Source organism: Centroberyx gerrardi, chromosome 9 (assembly GCF_048128805.1).
Source record: "Centroberyx gerrardi isolate f3 chromosome 9, fCenGer3.hap1.cur.20231027, whole genome shotgun sequence".
Classification (NCBI taxonomy): domain Eukaryota; kingdom Metazoa; phylum Chordata; class Actinopteri; order Beryciformes; family Berycidae; genus Centroberyx; species Centroberyx gerrardi.
This window is the reverse complement of record NC_136005.1, coordinates 20,404,186-20,424,105: the sequence shown is the minus strand read 5'-3', so window position 1 is coordinate 20,424,105 and position 19,920 is coordinate 20,404,186. Positions and strand designations below refer to the sequence as shown.

At 42.4% G+C, this 19,920-nt stretch overlaps 1 protein-coding gene across 1 annotated transcript; it reads right to left on the bottom strand.

Annotated features, from left to right (window-relative positions):
• Positions 1-886: 886 nt before the first annotated feature.
• rhpn1 (rhophilin, Rho GTPase binding protein 1) lies at positions 887-18,794 on the bottom strand. Its single transcript, XM_071904202.2, has 16 exons — positions 18,659-18,794; positions 18,362-18,454; positions 16,209-16,324; positions 7,585-7,713; positions 7,032-7,107; positions 6,589-6,666; positions 5,970-6,094; positions 5,280-5,446; positions 4,877-5,064; positions 4,621-4,777; positions 3,849-3,974; positions 3,382-3,576; positions 3,221-3,297; positions 2,660-2,806; positions 2,095-2,247; positions 887-1,961 (listed from the first exon to the last, which is right to left on the bottom strand). Exons 1-16 carry the CDS (start codon positions 18,680-18,682, stop codon positions 1,752-1,754), a joined length of 2,061 nt encoding a protein of 686 aa, XP_071760303.2. The 5' UTR covers positions 18,683-18,794; the 3' UTR covers positions 887-1,751.
• Between the last annotated feature and the right edge of the window lie 1,126 nt (positions 18,795-19,920).

Sequence of the window (19,920 nt, the reverse complement as noted above, 5' to 3'; positions counted from 1 at the left end):
TCTTTATTTATCTATCTGCAGCTGAGTTGGTGGAGGAAGATAGCCCTAATGACCTATAATGTTCAGATCTCTAATATAACAATCATTGCATTTTTTGCCCGTGCATAATATTAAGACAATTCTCACTGAAAGGGTATACTGACCCCTGTTGGTCACAATGTATCAGAACAACATTAGAGTATATTATCCAAAATATTGTATCATTCACTTTTATTGTAATTACACATGAAAAAATACTGTGCAAATCCCCCAAAAAAGAGAAAATTAGGGATGGTCAGAATTTTCAGACAAAAAGAAATAGAGAAAAAAAACAAAAAAAACAATTATTTCTCTTACAAACACACTCTTGTCAAACAGTTTGTTCACTCACTCTCACACATACACCCACGAAGTAGAGACAACACACCCATGACCATGGACCGCCATGGCACAAAGCTGTACAAACTGAACAAAAATACACATGCCATGGCAAAGCACATGGCATTGAGTTGGACCAAACAATGCGCTACAATTCACAAATTTCTAGTTGTATCAAAATTTTACAAAGATAAAAGTTCAAACAATGTTAGCTAAAAAACTTTTCTTCCACAAACAGCCTTAGTTATAGCTCCTACTATTAGCTAATAGTAACATACAGTGGCTGGACTCAGAAACTGTCATGAACATGACAGACATAAGAAAATACAAAACTCCTCAACAACAATGCAACATTGTGCACATTAGAGCCATTATATCACATTGAGGGTCCTTTTGTACACAAGTGTCATGCATCCCCGCAGGGTCTCTCGGTACCGCATTTCATTATAAAGACATAAAATCTCTCATCATGAGCGTTACATGTTCAGTATTGCAACATTCAGTCAGAACTGCATTATTAAGAGTAGATTTGTCCTCTTCAACAGAGTCCCAGTGCATTAAAATGAACAAAACTACAAAATATTAGAATTTATTTTTAAAAAAGATATCAAACCTCTGAAGTGCTTTTTGGGTAATCCTACCCATCTAGAGATGACAAAAACAAACAAAGCCTAGTATTATACCAAGAACACTGATTTAAGGACGGAGTCCAACTGTCAACGGAAGAAGGAACTAATCCAAATCCGTAGACGAGCTACAGGACCGTCTCCATCTAGTTGTGAGTGGATTAAGGATTGGGTGTGCTTCATTGGTTTAACAGGCAACTGTTACAGCATTCTGTAACCACAGAGGCCACGTTAGGATAATACAAGACACAGAAAATGTGTCAGAATCAGAAGTGATACTTGGTTGTTAAATTCGACATGGTTCTCTCAATACTTTGCACATCTAGCTACGTTAATGTTACATTACGTAACATTATGTGAATGATATACTGTAGTGGAAGGAGCTTTGAGTGACGCTCTCCTTATTTCTATGACAAATTGCACCTGCAAATTTTGGACTTCTTTCCTGAAGTTGAAAGTGCTGCAGACTGGATGAGGGCTGCCCCCTTTTTGTCAATTAGATTACTTATCAGTTGTTCGGTTTTTATTTGACTACAAATTTTCTAGTCAGCTAGTTGTTTGGATCGATTTTGTTTTAAATGTTGCTTTCAGTTGTTTCTCGAAAAAAAGTTGGAGGACATCTTTGCCATCACAATAATATTCAAAAGGATTATTAGTCTTTGACAATACATGGATCGCTGTGTTACAGAGAAGACTTGGGCGATATGTGCTCTTCCAACCAGTTCCACTGCTGTGATTCCCTGAGTGGTTCCTCTGCACGGTCGTGTCTCAGTACATCGCTTCAGTGTCTCGGACGCTTCCAAACGTCAAACTGAAAGTGCTTCCTAGTCTCTTAGTGACCCCACCCCCTTCCCTCTTCTTCTTCCTGTTCCAGTTGAGCAAGGAGGCGGAGCTCTGGCCCTTGGCTCCGCCCATCAGACGCTGCCGAGTGTTCTCTTTATCACTGCTGTGGGAGAGCATGACAGACCTCCTCTCCACCTGGTAACACACGCACCAACACACACACACAGTTACTGCCTGGGACACTATACACACATGTGCGTACATACACTGAAACAGCAGCCATGGACATACCCCACACACACGCACACACACATACCCTTACCCTTACCTGTATGTCATGTGAGTGCAGCGTGACAACACTGAGCTCCACTCCTCTGTCACTGCAGCTCTTGAGCATGTGCACCACCTCTGCATGTTTGGCCCACTTACAGTCCTCTCCATCCACTGCCACTATGTAGTCTCCCTCCCTCAGTCCTGCCTCCTAAACACACACACACACACACACACACACACACACACATTGAAGATTATTCATTTGATTCCACCACCTCATACAATTCTTCAATTTTCTTTTCTTGACTGCGAGGTCTTATACTATAATTCAAAATGTAAAAATGCCCCTTCGTTGTACACTTAAAAGCTACAGTATGTTTCACGCCTACACTGTTCACTGTGTGCGTGTGTGTGTGTGTGTGTGTGTGTCTGTCCCCACACAGCATGAACAAATACACTGGGGATTGGTGATACATGGGATGATGATTGATTGACAGGAGGATGTGCATTATAACCCATACCTAGTGTGCTAGTATGTGTGTGTGTGTGTGTGTGTGTGGAAGACATGAGCAGGATTGTTTGAAGTTATGTGGATAAAAGGCGAGTGTCGTCCATCTCACCGCAGCACAGCCCCCAGGCACCACTCCTGCCACGAGGACAGGAGAGTCTCCTCTTAGCGTGAGGCCCAGACCGCCCTCTCTCCTCTGCAGACAGATCACTCGCACTGGGCCCCAGCGCGCCCGCGCACAAAACACCGACAGAGGACCCTGCAGCACAAGAAAGAAGCCACCCTCATCATCATCATTATCATCATCATCATCATAATCCTCACTGATCAAAACTGAACAGTGTAGCAGTGTTTCCTGCAAAGTGTTTTGTAGATGTTGGAGTTTGGGGTAATTCTGGTTCCAAGACTCAGGTTTGGTCCTGGGCCCATTCCAGGATCAGTTCCGCTAGGCGTTGCGGTTTAAGAATGGCTCTTATTTGGTTATTTGTCTCATGGTATATTGACAGTTGTGTTCCAACTATATAATTTGTAATTGGTAACTTTTTGGAGGGTGGGCTGCGGCCAGATGATGAATTCCGTTTATATTTTATTCACTGTGGGGCAATTATCCATCTGTGGAAGGCCATCGCAGTTAATTAATACAAAGGAAACACTGCAATATGGTGTCTCTTACCAGCCTTTGGAAGATGTCAGTAACTTGGACCGTAGAGAAGTTGGGCGGAGTGATGTCTGGTTTCTGATGGGTTTGAGCTGTCAACAGGAGAAATCACAATCACTTACTGCCATTTAATCATGTGGTCAATACTGTTGATATGGTTTATAGAAGATACTTACATTGTATCTCTGGAGCTTCAGCGGTTTCGTCAAAGTCGTCCTCTCGGTCCAGCTCAGAGTACTTGTCCAAAGAGCGTTTGTGCATGAGGGACAGCACATCCTGCAGGATGTCCATTTTCCTCAGGATCTTACACAGACTGTGGACACGCATGGCCTCCTCATGTCTGATCACTGCACGTCGCAAGTGAGCTTTACCTATACACATGCAAATACACACACACGCAAAACAAAATGAGAGAAATTTGAAAAAGACAGGAATCTCCTCTTCCTTCAGCCACCTTAAACATCTGTGCTGTGACACTTGAGATGAGAGGGACTCAGATGAGAGATGGGATAGGACAGATCATCTATTTCAGAAAGAGCCAAATAAAACCTTTTCCTCAGTATGTGATGTGAGCAGGCCCAATAAAATGAAATAATAATAAAAAAGAAAAAATAATAGTATCATTTTAAATAAGCTAGCTCACCTAGCTTTCGTCTTTCCTCTGGGTCTCGCAGAACCTGGCTGAGTGGCGGCCCTGCAGGAGCGCTGACATGGAACTGGAGGAAAACCTTCTCTGCTTCCTCATTACCATCCTCCTCCTCAGCAGACTCTACACAACAAGATAGACAAAATATACATATACTGTATGTACACACATAATATACAGTGCACACAATTCTCCTGAACAAGACAAAACAAAACAGAAAATCTACGTAGTCCTTAATGTGCTTGATATTTTCATGATGCTTTAGCCAGTAGGGAAATCTATTCAAACCCCATTGTATAATTTCTAAAATACATGGTCATAAAATACATGAAATACATATTTATTTTTAAATCCTGAAAAGTTATGCTAAAAGGAGAATGCTCAAGGAGAGTGAGAAGTCCAGGTAAGGGCTTGTCCACACTATTCCCTGTTTTTCAAACTGCTGCCTTTATTACTTCACTTTGGAAAAAAAAAACACCACTTTGGACCGCATATTTTTGTCACACGACTAATCATAACTAAGAGGAGGCAGAATTTCTTCTGCCATCTTCCATAGCCAGTTGACAGTTTGACTGCAGCCCTGCCCTGACATGCTTCTGACTCCACCACCAAAGGCAGTGCAATCAGTCTTCTCTTTGCTACGGGTGTGTTGCAAAACCTAATTTTCCATACTATCAGTACAAAATGCTCTGCTCTTGCACTAGGAAGAGTGTGACCACATCCTAAGAAACACCTGACTAAATCCACTGAGTGGTTCGGCGGTACTCACGTGTGTGGTCACAGAGTGCAGCAGCGGCATAGTAGTGGGAGAGGGCGCGGAAGTGTTCAGATTTGACCTGAACCATGGATGCCCAGGAGAATGGCACATAGTCCTTCACCAGGGGCTGGGACATCGTCTGCTGCACTAACGAGTAGACGTCTGACACCTGCCAGATACACGTGCACGAGTTAGTATCGCACAATATGAACACTAACAACATAAACAATAACCAGAGATGTGTGTGCTTCAACAGCATTGTGCTCACCCGTGCGGCCTCTTGTGCCAGGCGGAGTTGCGAGGTGAAGTGTGTGTCTGGTGTGGTGAGTGTGACACGCTCAAACACACACTCCTGCACTTGGGCGACCATCAGCCGCACCAGCATGCAGAGCGACGGCCCGCTCATGTCCAGACTTGGGGCGTTGGAGAAGTTCTCTTTGAGATAATTAAACGCACCTAGAAACACACAAGAACATAGACATGACCACGCAAATATGCAAAATATTTAAATGCACAAATATATACAAAATATAGGTACACATAAAACCACATTTCAAGCAGTAGAAAAGGTGAATAGGCACAGCTGCTGTTGCGTTCTTTGTGTCTGGGTACCCTACCCCTTTGTTGTGGCACGTACATGTAAGTATTTACTGTGTGTGCCGTTTCAGTACCTGCTGCTCTCTGAAAGGCGTCTATAGCTCGGTCTATGCCAGCAGTTGCAGAGCGGTCCTGCCGTGCCCCGATCTGTGTGAAGAGGGCACCTATATTGAACAACACACTACCCTTCTCAAAGGCCAACGCACGCTGGCACGACGGGACGCCTGTCAGAGAATCATACCTGCAGGATAGATGAGAATGGATGAAATTACTCTCTACATTCTGTGTTCATGTGTGTGTCATTAACTATACCCCATGAATCACTCATTTTTGCTTCAACTTGTAGTTCCATCCTTAAATTACATTACCATTTGTATTACTGGCATAGCTGTTCCATGAATCATTTGTTTTCCTGAATTCATCATTGCATAGATGGAAGACACTTCAATCAGCGAAGATCGCTCCTGACCAATCACAGAGCTGCTTTGCTCATGTAATGGTGTCCAGCTCATAAACCTGCAAGTCCAATCTAAATGCCCACTGCTCATATGCTCTAGCTGACTCTGTGACTCTGCTGTGAAAAACCACTGCTGGACCCATAGGGTCACAAAGTTCAAATGGTTAACTGGTTAACATTGAATATGGGAATAAAGTCTTCGTCATCTACTGTGTACATATTCATACTGCTTTACTGTTTGTACAGAATTCTCTAACCCAAGCCATTTGCTGTAACATCTTGCAGAAATAAAGTGTATAAGTCTGACCAGTGGAAGTGCACCCCCAGGTTCCTGTGTGGGGGGAAGAAGCGCTGGTCCAGGTAGTACAGCTGGTTGTAGTACTCCATCAGTAGCTCCAGGCCAGCCTGGTCACGACTGGGGGTACGCATGGCCTGGCCAAAACAACAACACAATGTTGACAGACATCCAATGTCACAGATGGATAACCAAGACCACTATTCAAACTTATGGTAATTAAAAGTGGGAATTACACAGCTTTATGTTGAAATCTATGAAACTGGTGAGTGTGTTAATGGTGTTGGAGCTGTCACATTCTCCCCTAATTTATTTTGAGTGCTTATCAGGAGAAAGGTGACAGTATTGTCATTTAGCACTTAAACATTTTGTCATCTTGTAATTTAGACTGGTTGTGATTTTAAGTTAGTGGTTCCCAGGGTTAGGGTTAGGGTTAGTTAGTTACTTTTTAAGCCCCCAAACTTTTTAAGCCATGTCTCCTTTAACCATGATTTTTTTTCTTTCTTTCCACTTGCCTCCACATCTTCCCTGCAGTTCCTTCATCACCCCTATAGGAGGCGCACACTGATTTGCTAAAACTAACTAGATGAATGTTTATTTTTTATGAAGTTGCATGAATGTGTTTATTAACCTGTCTGAGCTCCATAAGCTCTTTGATCTCCTTGTCATAGACAGAGCTGTCCTCTCCATAGTGTTCACAGATGAAGTCCTAGAGAGGGGAGACAGAGGGTGGGACGTAATGAGAAACTTGTTACACAACAGCAGACCTGGGGAAACCTACAGTATACTTGCAATATTTTTTGTAATATTCAAACTAATTGTGGAGAGTTTATCAAATGTTCTTGCACTGAATTCATACTTTTGCCTCTAGTTTGGAACTAGTGTCAAAGGTGGAGACACTGCTTGTAAAACACGGTCAAAACAGTGTTCCTCGTTTACCTTTTTTGAATATTTTAAATATATTCATCCACTATTTTACTCAGGTCTGCACATTTGTCAAGGAATGAAGTAGAGAAGGAAGCCAGGGGAGATGAGTCAAGGAGGGGAACGGATGGACAGATGCACTTTCTTCACCTGGATAGAAACGGTGAAGTCCACCTCTTTGGTTTCTTTTAAGCCGAGCGGGATCATGGGAACGTTGACTGCCTCACTGGGAAAAGAAATTAATATTTGTGTATATCCATGTACACATACACATACAGGCATATAGCCACAGTCAAGTCTGCTCTGCCATCTGCTCGTCCACAAACCCAGCAGGCATACTGCTCAGTACTTCATCCGCCTAATCAGCAAAGCTAAAGCCAAGTATTAACCCTTAAGGCCCCCCGCACCACCACCACAACACACAAAAACATGCACACCCTCCATGGGGTCATTAATGACACTCTAATCAGGGGATTTATCCCTCCCATGACCCAGGGCTGCAGACGGAAAAATCTCCTAGCTGTGCCTGGCCAAATACACACAGAGTGGAGAGTGTGAATACAAAAATGCAATGGATGCTTGTTTTCTCTAATTATAGTTCTCGTTAGTCTAATGAGGGTGGCCTGGAATGCAAAGAACGAATAGTAATGAGGCGCGGTTACGTGTGTGTGTGTGTGTGTGTGTGTGTGTGTGAGCTGCATACCTGTCAGTCTGGTAGACCTCCATGTTGCTGTTGAGCTCCTCAAGTTCCTCTTTGAGCAGCTGCAGGTTGGAGTTGACAAAGCTGAGCTCCAGAGCCACGGTCTCCTTCACCTTGTTGTTGGTTGTGGCCCTGGAAAACAACAGAGCATCCATCTGATTCCATCCGTCATTCATTATCACATACTGTCCATTCTAACAGTCAAATAATATAGAAGAGACCCCATGGTGGAAAGAAAAAACGAAAGGAAAAGGAAAAAAAAAACACGAGCAGTTCAGATGTGTACCTAAACCAATTAGGCTACATATTCTTGTTTTTCCCCCTGAAAATGTAAAGTGTGAAGACATAACAACCTGCTCTCAGGGGCAGCACACCTTGATTAATCTGATGATGTTCACTGTGATGTGATACAAAGTTGTATTATTTTGACTTCACACAGATTAGCATGCTAGCTATTTCAAGAGGCTTTATGAGATGAGATCACCAACATGCTGGACTCTTACTTCACACTTCCACAATTATTTCCTTTTATTAGGATCACACATCTGCTGACCTCTGATATACATTTAATTCATTACATATTCATTTTATTCTTATAATATTTAGTCGTCATACTGTCAGTCTTTGTATTGAAGAGATAGCAAAAAAAAATGCCCATACCCCAAAGACATATAATCTAAAATCTATTGAGAGATTAACTACTGATCCAAAAAAGGTTAAACATACGGATATTGCATGAAATGAAAAACTAAACAAATAAATACAAATTTCTACTGTTGAATACCCCTAAGGTCGCATTGGAAATCTTAATGATAGAAACAACAATTTTTTTTTTCCATATGCACAGTTTTTGATGCCATTTTTTGAAAATTGATGGCATCCTTCAATAAGATCAACCCTGATGAAGGCAGCCTAGCTGCTGAAACGTCGGTTTTGTTAATGTCTCATTAAATTATTGCATCGGAGCTACGAGTGTGTGGCTACTTTCACTATTTTTATCCTTCAATAAAACATTTATTTGTGTTGATGATTTATACATTATACTTGAGGTACGTATCTTTTTCCTCATTTGTTTTTTTTTTTACATCTGTTACTATGTCTAAAAACCCTGTTATTTGAGAATGAAAAACATTCAGATGTGAATTTGACAATGCAAAAAAAAAATGTTGATTTGGGCCTTTAATTAAACCATGCTAGCAAAGCTAAACTAATTAGCTAGTACTGCAGGCAATTACCACAGAAAACAGTTCTTGTCAGTGTGCATTATGTTATTGTGTCTGTCTGCTTTATCAGCACACAACTTCTATCAGAAATGACATAATGCACCTTGATGAAAGTTGACTTGAGGGTTGAATTTACATTCATGAATGTAGGCACAAGTTTTACTAACACAGCAAATGTATTATACAGTGGGCTTGTTGCGTAAAAGGCCACACAAAACAGCCCCTTGTTCAAGGCGTACCACTCCAGAACCTCTCCCTGTCATTTATTCATGCAGTTATCCACCCACTTCTCCATCATCCTCTATTCATTCAATCCCTTGCTCTCCACTCCTCTTCAAAATATAGGGGAGAGGTTTTGTGGAGCCAGCTCACATTGCTATGGGGGGTCTGATGTCATGCACAATGTTCCTGGAACTCTGAGGCATCACAAGGTTGCCATGGTAACTGATGCTTCACACTTTGCTGGAAAAGTGGCCTGGGAAATCCCATACTTAGACAAGCATAACATTTCACTGGCCCATTGATATGAGAAGTCTCAGGGGCTGGTAAGAGTAGCACATTGGCACTGGTGTGTGTGTATGTGTGTGTGTGTGTGTGTGTGTGTGTGTGTGTGTGTGTGTGTGTGTGTGTGTTACATGCACAAACAACACCTCCCACATAGCATGTATAATCGAACCAGGTTTCTCCAAAAATTACAGATGAATAGATCCTAAGTTAAGCATTGGATGGGTGACAGAGCGTCATCCTTTGTCAGAAGAGGATTAAAGCCGATCGGGAGCCTCTCAAAGAACAGACAGACACAGACACAGACACAGACACACACACACACACACACACACACACACAATGAGGTAATGCCCACTGGCAATACTCATCAGCAGTTTCAATTGTTAGGGGGAATAGGCTGTCTTCACAACAGAACACAAATACAAACAGCATAGAAACCAAATAGGCCTAGCCTACATCCTCAGAAAAATGTAAATTTGCTTTCTCGGTTTCAGCTGTGACACAGTAAAACAAATTAATAAGGATAAAAAAAATAAATATATAGACAACCAAAAAACTTGCAAGTATGATTAAATTATTAACATTTCATATCACATAGCCAAAGTTTATCGTGTACTACATAAGCCAAAAGTAGTTATAACTTCTATTTCCTTGTGTCATTTTGAAAATCTAACAATACTGGTTTCAACAGACATTGGGCCTCATTCATGAAATGTGTCTATGATCAGATTTGAGCTTAAAGTGTACTTACGAACGTTTTCATAAACATTTCAGCAATCATAATTTCTTTCTCATCTGAATTTGCTCTTTGGTACGGTCAAAATCTATATGTGTTTGGAAACATGCATGAGGGCAGAAGAGGTTTTATGCTTCATGCAAAATCACTTTAACTAGTTACAAACCTCTTAATAAACAACAAAATGTGTATCAATACATTTGTAAGCAGGCTACCAATACAACCATATTATATACAAAGCTATGCACACATTCACCTTAGTGCTGGTGCAAGTTAGAGAAATACATCAGTAAAAGGTCGATCCGCACAACAGCGTACTGCTGCAGGACATTTATTCACAGTACACAACGTTTTGACCTGTCTTTAGGGACTATATATCTGAGAGAAACACAGTCTCATTTCATGAAATGAGCATTAACTCTGAAATGCAAATTATGTGTTGTGGACACACAGCACAAATTGGACACATCATTGTCTCTCTGTCACATGAAAAGGTTAGCAAACAGTTATGGTTAGCCAACTGAAACTACTTTGGTTAAGGTTAGGCGAGTAAAACAATTTGGTAGACGTTAAGGTAAGGTTCTGGTCATGGTTAAATAAGACACACTTTTACTAAAAATGATAACTTCAGTCATAGTAGAAACCGTCTTGGCGTTGGGTCGTTGGAGTTGAAGACAGATGTGTACGCCCATCCACCACCCTGAAGACAATGCCCTTGCTTTCCACCACCAAGTTCAATGTCAGACCACTACCTGTTTCCAGTCACGCTTCCTTCATGCAATCCTTTTGTGGTGGGAAAACATAGTTCTCCCACTTTTTGTGCACGCATTTTAAGACATTGTGCTCATTTCACGAAACATTGGGAGATCAGGCTCCTGACAGCGATGAATGGCTCATAATGTGCTTAGACTACCCAGTGCAATCTCCTCGATCTCTGCAACACCCTGGAGCCACAACTGAGCAGGAGAACAAAAAGGTCCTAGCCTGTCCCTCCACATGTCCAGGTGCTGTCTGCTCTTGCCTTTCTGGGCCGGCATATCACAGGCATCCGTCAGCCGCACACACTCCCAAATATGGTGGATGACATCATTAAGGCTGGCTCAATAATATATAAAATTCCCATGTTCTGCAGTTGAACAGACTCAAAAAGGGATTTCCATGCTACTGCTGGCCTGCCAAACACCTTAGGAGCAATAGACTGCACACATGTGCACATCAAAGCACGTCTTCAAAAGTCTTTCCTTATTTAAATCGCAAGCAGTAACACTCCATAAACACGCGATTGATCTGTGATGACACCTAAACTAGGTAAATGTGTCCTGCTGGCCAGGAGGGACCCACGGGTCGTTGGTGCTGCAGAACAGTATTGTGGACACACGTCTTGACAAGGATACTGCTGGAGATGCATGGTGCATTGACTGATAAGTGATATTTTCCAGTCAGCATGCCATTTATGGGGTTACCAGTGCATCTACCTATGCTAATCAACATCAACAAGCACATGCATCCAATTTATGAATAACTGGCATTCATCATTTGTTACACAAAAAAAAAAGCAAAAATAATTTAAGAAAAGTTTTGTGAATGAGGCTATTTGGGTGTAGAAAACATGGGAAAGCGTTGCACATTATTTGAAAGTTTAAAGATATTTAAAAATTTAAAACAGTTGTCAATTGATGCCTTGGCGTTTGTTACATATTGTGATCAACATGACTAGTCTCTATGATTTAGAAAACAAAATTATTTTATTGCGCTGTTTATATCCTACATCTCTATAGAGGGCCTTCTAAAGCAAATAAAATAAAATTAAATGTATCAACATTGCCAAAATCTGTAATATTATCTGTGACAGCTAAAATCATAATATATGATTACACGCAATTAATTTTCCAGTCCCAATATGAAGCAGATATTCTAAAAATAGAATAATTTAGCTTACATTTTTGGCATTATTCAATTCAGTTGATTAGATCATTAGTCTACCTGTAGAAATAACAACAAATGTGAATCCTTAACACACGTACAAACAAACTCAGGAGTCAAATGCACTGCTGAACCTCACCTTTGAGCTAGCCCTAACCATTGAATTAATGTTAATCTGTCCTGTTAGACCACCTCACCGTGAGGGAGGGGAGGGAGTTAGAGAGAGATGAAGAGAGAGGTGAACTCTCTCTTCATCTCTCTCTAACTCCCTCCCTCCTTCACATATACATAACACACACACACACGCACACGCACACGCACACACACACACACACACACATCTCTAGGGTCAAGCCAAGGACAATCTGATTAGTCAGCTTTAAATGGGCTGCCAAATATCCCCTTCACACACACCCACTTGCACGCACATTCTACAACACACTGTAGCAATTGAGGAAAGACAAAAGTCCAGCTAATTCTGTTTATGGACTGGCTGAAAGAGAAGGCAAAAGTATCACAGAGGCAGAAACTGACCCTTCTACTTTGTAATATTTTTGAACTGAACTGACTGGTGGTGTCAACCACCAGCCCAGGATTACAGCTAGTTAGTGTCTCCCTCAGCTGAATTCCCACAGATAACACACCCTGTAGCACATGCCAGCACATAACATGACGTCTCCATCAGCCAATCAAAACCTCTGATGAGTTACACCCCCCCCCCCACCCATCATCTCTAATTAGCATCTTAAGCCCCCTCTCCCCCCCATCACCACCACCACTCATACCTCAACCCAGTTCCACAGCAATTTAGTGTGTGTGTGAGAGAGAGAGAAAGAGAGAGACAAATGTATACAAATGTATGTTTGTCTGTGTGTGTGTGTGTGTGTGTGTGGACTATTCCAGTTGACCAGAAAGGAAAAAAAAAATATGTCTGACAATGCCAGACAAATAAGTGGGGGATGAGCTTCCCGGGGCTCTGTTGGGAATCTGTGCATGGGAACTGGAGGGGAGGCGGACACAAAGCCTGTTGATTAGAGGCAGGCTGTGTGGGGGTCCTCTTTGTCTCCCTGACCCGCCATCCCAATAGAGAGGGGAGGAGTAGTTGTTTTATTTCCCCTACTCTGAGTCATCACTCTTTCAGATAGCCTGAATCAAGTAAAAAAAAACATCAGGGACAAAGGTCCATAAAAATCCCTACTAATTCAATAACTAGCCCAATGTGATATATTTTTTTCTTCCCCGAGTAAGCTCTTCTGGAAACTTAATTAGTTGTAGCCAAACAAGTGTGATGGGGTGGAGGTGGGGGGGTGGTGTTGGTTGTCTTTTAATTAAAGGCACTGCTGTTTTCTGTGTTGATCTTATTAGATTCTGACACAGCAACACTAAAGAGGCAGAACGTACCTCCTAGCCTTAATTAAGTGATCCACATCTCTCACCTCCTCCGCCTCCTTCTACTCTCAAATTACTGTGGATCTTTATGTGAGAGAGAGAGAGAGAGAGAGAGAGAGAGAGAGAGAGAGAGAGAGAGAGAGAGAGAGAGAGAGAGAGAGAGAGAGAGAGAGAGAGAGAAAGTCAGCCCAGCTAAACAACAAGACAACCAGCTGTGGTCTAGTTGTTTTCATCATACAAATGAACAGTACACACAGATGTCAACACAAATGTGTATGCCACTATAACCTAAGGTAACCTTTTTAAATGATAAAAAATTGTAGTATCTAATTTTAAGGCAAGTGTGTTTTCAGAGAGGTTTGTACAGGGGCCATCCATATTAGAAATCTAAATGTACTGACAACTGTAAGACGCTTTGGATAAAAGCATCTAGCAAATGTATGTATGCACATATTAGTAGTGCACTTACGGTATTATACTAACCTACTGCTGAGTGAACAATGAACAGTACAGCCTGAGTAATAGTTGAGGAGAGAGAAAGAGAGGGAGAGAGAGAAAGAAAGCGAGACAGAGAGAAACAGAGAGAAGCTGGGAGACTGGAGGGGATAAAGATGACGCTAATGTTCTCAGAGCGAACACTTTGATGTCCTGCCACCGTTTCTTTTTTTTATATCCCCATTTCTTCACCAATAAAACTCTTGCTGGCTGCTTTTAAAACACAAGGCCAATGTAGCTCTGCGTATTCTGCGGTTAGCCTAGGTGGTGGCTGCAAATTCATGCCGCTGTTAAGGTCTTGCACATAACAACTGTTATGCGATGGTATGGAAAACATTAACGGGCAAAACAGGTGTGTGCGCAGACACACACACACACAACACACACACACACACACACAACACAATTAGAGAAGACACACAAGCTGCAGACATACACGCAAACACACAGTGGAACACAAACAGAGCCATAAAACTGGGTGGTGCTGGTGTGTGTGTGTTTGGAGGGGAGTGATCCCTGACCCTTTCCCACCGCAGGCCTGGGGGGGTTGGCCTGAGAGCCTTTGGGACCAAAGAGCCACAACACAGGACTCTACCACATGTATGACAGAGCTGACATGGACAGCAAGTTAACAAAGAGCAGTTAAGGCAGAAGAACTGGAGGAGAACTGAACAGCATTTATCATTATGCCCAAGAGAAGGAGAGCTGATCTAGGAGAAAGTTTTGCCTTTCACATCAAAATGAGTGATATGAGCGAGGGGTCCAACTTGCTAGATCAGATAATTTGAAATGGCTGATGAATGCAGGCCTATCACTGCAACGAATATCCATTTTAACAAGCCATTCCATCAAGTATAGTCTTGAAATCCTATTTGTCTTAAAACAAGTTAAAAAAATATGCCGATGGGTAGGATCATTTCACTTGTTTCACATGAAAAACAACTTGTTTCAATATATTATCTTGATACTGATCAAGTGATCTGTCTTGTTTCAAGATATTGTCACATGCTTCAAGGAAAATTCTCAAAACAGAGGAAATTGCATTGGAACCAAGTGATATTACTTTGCCCAATTGACAGATTTTGTTCACTTGGTTTGACAAAAACACGATATTAAGACTCGATAGAAGATGGATTTTCTGCAGCGTGCATGTGGAGCTCCTCTGCCTCTGTGATGACAACCTCTGATCAGGGAATACTCCTCTGGGTCAATCTAACCTTTGGTTAGCTTTTCTGGCACAAAGTCAGTCTTAACTCTGTGCAAATGGAAATTCTTTAAACTAGAGTAAAGCAGTAAAGGTAAGACCATTCTATGACCAGTCTACACAACAGTTAGAGCCGGGCCAAACGATGGGTCAAACAGGCAATCCAACTGTGCTTTATGATCTTGTAAAGCACAGCTAGTCGTGCTACACAAAAAAACAACAAAAAAACAGAATCTGTTGCTATGCTAACTAGTGTGGCAACTAGGCAGCCAGTTAACCCACATTTACTATTTCTCTTCTTTATTATTCTTGGTACTCTTGAGCCCCCAGGTGTCTTGTGTCCGTACAGTGTCTAGAAATAATTTAGAGGGATCACATTTACACCTGATATGAAAATGCGTCTTCTGTGTCCACAGAGAAATTGGATTGCTCTTTTCCCTTACAAAGCGTAGATCACAGCACTCTACTTTCCATTTTCACTTCCCCTGAAAATATTTTAATCTTTTAGAAGGATAGCAAGCACTAGGGCTTGAGCTATTTGAGCTATTACATGCAGTTTTTCTCACTTCTCACTTCTCAAAACAGAGGAAAAATTTGTCTTAGACAGCAGAAATACTGTAAGGCAGTTTTATGCGGCTACTGTCATTACTATTCATAGCTTTGCCATGCCAAACTGAGATCAGATACGTGGTCTCATTGCTCCCCATCAGCAAGTACAATGACTACTCATTCCAATAAGTTACAATTTTCAACCCTCCTGGCTATTTTTAAGTTGCTATACCACCTGCCCACCACCCGTTTGCTTTGTATGCACCTCTTTGCTGGATCAGTGTGCAAACATTTATTTATTTTTACGTAGTTATACGTGGATCGGAGACACAAATGCATTTAACTCTGCAAGTGGTTTGGGTAATTGGCTCCTCAGTGCGTATTGGATGCCTATACACCTGGAGTTTTAGCTTTGTCCAAATATAATCTCAACACCCAAGATGCATGTTGAGGCTAGGTTTAAAAGGGAAGTGCCTCATACCAAATCACACCACCGGTGTACCCAGAATAGTAAAGAGGGCCCTCTTGAGTATTATTCCTATATTATTCCATTAGCCCCCAGCCAGGGAGCACCTCCACTGGCCCATCCCAGGCACCTCACCTGAAGAGGTTCTCTGCTCCGGCTCTCATGCGCATCTCCTTGTTGATCTGCTGGTTGATGCGAGCTCGCCGGTGCTGCAGCTTACTGCGCTGAGTCTGGGCAAAGGGATCACATCCCTGGAGAGAGAGAGAGAAGAGAAAAAGAAATAGAGAGACAGACAGAGAGCAAGTGAGATAGAGAGAGAAAGAAAAAGAGAGAGACAGAGAGAAACAAACAGAGACAGCAAGAGTGAGTGTGAGTGAGAAAGAGCATGATGAATTACACCAGCAAATCCAGAAGTAAGTCTGTGTCTACATGCTCTACTGTGTCATTGAGTGAATGTCACAAAAGTGAATTGTGTACAGTGAGCATGAAATAAGGTTGCTGCAAATATGGAGCAGGATCCCTGTAGTACAAGATTCCCAGGTGACAACACTCAGCGTAGACTACTTTAAACGTGAAACACATCACCACACCTCCAAGTCTCATGAGACTAAGAATGAGCACAACACTAGGAGGCCTTCCAATAGCCAAATAATCAATGTGCCTATTGGTTGTTTGACGACTTTTATTAGCCGTTCATAATCTAAAGAGTTGATGGGCAGTTATGATACTTGAACAATAAGTAATCTAAGGACCATTAAACACTGGGCCCAGCACACACACATGGACAGCCATACCATATATATATATATATATATATATATATCAACTGGAATTGGCAAGGAAAAATACAGTTCATGTTACTTATGACTACATGCCACAGATGTGGGGCATGTCAAAGAGCATGTTGGAGATGTGAGGAAACTTAGGGTTCAGGAGAGCGGCCTGATGCTAAAGATGGTAAGACACGGTACAGCAGGAGGTGAGCAACCATTAGGCCTTCTCCCTAAAAGGATCATATTTTAATAGAAAATTGACTTAGTAATATGTCAGAGCCTTATATCTGTCCGAAGATTTAAAGGCCTCTTAAATCTCGCTTCAAAAAGGCATTTTGCCAACACCACAAGAGCAGCTACTCCGCAGCTGATTATTGTTAAATGCCTGCTCGCTAAAATCATCTATCTATCATACAATGCACCACTGCTTCACACTTAAAGGGTAAACAAATGTACTGTAACATGACGGATGGAGTGGCCATACTGTAAACATGCTGGATACTCCCTCTCCTTATCCCTCCGGTTCGCTCCATCACCTCTTCCATCCCTCCCGCAGCCAACTCGTTCCAGCCCGCTCTTCTCTCATTTTGTCTGACTTTCTCCCTTTATCTTTCTCTTTCCCTCTCACCCAGTTAAGGTGTTTGTTTAGCAAGCGCCACGTCAAGTAATCCTCAGAGTGCCTGTGTGGATTAGGGCTTCTGGCCGCGCTCCCGCCTCTGCTCTGCCATCAGGAGGGCAGGAAAGGGTGGAGGGTGGAGGATGGAGGCGCTCGCTGCTCGACATCTGTGCGGATAAAGTCTGTGTGCTTTTTAAAAAAAACTCTATTTATCCAGGTAACATTCACCAAACATGCATGTTGTTTTCCAGTGTCACGCGGCTTCACATTCACTCAGTTACACACATGTACACCTGCAAGCCGCCCAGTGCAACCCCAGTCTTCTATCCACTGAAGCAGTTGGGAGTGAAGTGCCTTGCTAAGGGGCACCTGGGAAAGCTGGAAAGTGTTACTCATTCACTTTCCCCATCTATATTTCCCCAACCGTTCTGAGGGTTCAAACCAGCGACCTTCCTCTTCTCTAACCTCTAGGTCAAGGGTTCCCCCGACATTTTCATGTTACGGACCCCAAATTGCCACACAGTACACCACAGACCCCGATTTGAAAAGGTTTTGTCCCAGGGAGCCCGAAGTGGGACGATTTCTCTTGCTGTTGATTTAGTACTGAATTGTACACCTGTCTACATGGTATGTGGAGAGATAATGGTGGAGGGGATGAAACCTATGATTAGAACAGTCATTCTTATACATTATCTAACTGAGGCAATTTCTAGAGAAGTGAATTTATTCCTCTCTTTGCTGGGGACCCCCTGGAATCCCTCCAAGGACCACTGGGGGTCTTCGGATCCCATTTTAAGATCCCTAGCCCAAGGTTACCGCCGTCCCGTGTGTGTGTGTGTGTGTGTGTGTGTGTGTGTGTGTGTAGCTACAGTACTGCAGTGTGTCTCTAGGTGTCTCACCTTTCGGATGCTCCCACCGTGGCTGCCCTCCGCTGTGGGTAATGTTAAAGGCATCTCGTCGTCCGAGGCAGCGTCTGACAGGGACATCTCAAGCTCTCTAAGGGGAATGTCCATATCGGTGTTGTACCGTTAATTTCCTCATAATTTACAGTGTCATTATTAAGGCATGCTGGTTTGAGATTACCCTGGATTAGACAGACAATTTTCAGCCCTAAAATCTCACAAAGTAGATAGCTTTAGCCGCTATCTTGCCCTTATCAAGCCCAAGCGTTAGCTACCTAGTCGCGCTTTTACCACTTGCCTTGTCGCAGGTTCCTCCATCGTGAAGCAAAGCGGGACTGGCGGCGAAGAAGTTGCTACATTTCGTGAACAATCTTTTTTCGGCAACTTCGACTATTCCCAGATGAATACAGAGCTCCAACGGTCGGGTAGATATCCAGAAAACTTTTACTAACGCTACTCAAAACACTTCTACCACACACTACATTATGATACCACCTCCTCCGCTCGCTTTCTTCCACTTCTTGTGCAGCGTGAGCTTATTCAGCGAGGCGGGCTGCAAATGTCGAAGCTAGCCAATCACGACGCAGTGTACGAGAGCGACACTAATCGTAACAAATCAAAACGAGGATTCTTTCCAACTGACAGCCTGACCTGACCAATTGTAAGTCTCATAAGAAACACCCCCTCCCTCCGCGGGCCGTTGCTATGACAACGTCAGGGCTGTGGCTTGTGTGTGGGCTCCTTTGGGCGTACTGTGAATAGTCAAACATTTTAGAGGCTCCACCTCTCCCTAGGATTGACAACTTTAATATAAAAGAAAGTAAGCGACAGCACAATCAGCATTTGCACACATAACCATCTCTCTCTCATCTCTAAAAGTCAGAAACCAAACTGAGTTGCCCCAGTCTTGTCACTAATATGAAGGCCTGAAAATATGGAACGTATCTATAGACAATAAATGGGATCTACACTTTGGGGGAGCCATAAACTGGTTGTGTGACTTTTTACACTTTTGAATTATGTTTATTCTATTGTAATATCAGTGCTGAACCCTCATTCACCCCAGTCAACGTCCCTGGTGCGCAGCTTTATACTCCAGACTGTGATGTTATCAAGACTGAAAAGCTTAAGCTGCTCCACACAGAATGATAGCGAAAGATGATGATTCATACTCTATGGAAGCAGCCTCATTTTTTTCACAAGATAAAGTTTTAGTTCTCTGCTTCTTTGTCTTTGTGTGAGAGTTGTTCATGTTCACAATAATGGTTGAACTGTCTAAGGCTGTATTGTGTGCACACATGCAATGCTGTTCATACAGAATATAGCAAAAAGTGTCTAAACAGCTTCCAGAGAGACAAGAATTATAAGTAGTAGCCCAAATAATCAATGCACAAACTGTCCAAGGCAATGACAGTGATTATGTTCAACTTTCCATAGATATGTATTGCTAACTACACCTTTTGCTCTCATTCCAAGAAACAAGAATTTACAGAATACCACTCAGTCCAAGCCAGTAAACAATATTCTCCATTTAAGACAATAATTACTTAATTCGT

Excerpts from the sequence above, each read along its gene's own strand:
- rhpn1 (XM_071904202.2), bottom strand. The coding sequence starts at position 18,682 with ATGGAGGAACCTGCGACAAGGCAA. Across the intron at positions 16,325-18,361 it reads ACGGTGGGAGCATCCGAAAG|GGATGTGATCCCTTTGCCCA; the intron begins GTGAGACACCTA and ends CTCTCTCTCCAG. Across the intron at positions 4,778-4,876 it reads TGGCACAAGAGGCCGCACGG|GTGTCAGACGTCTACTCGTT; the intron begins GTGAGCACAATG and ends TGTATCTGGCAG.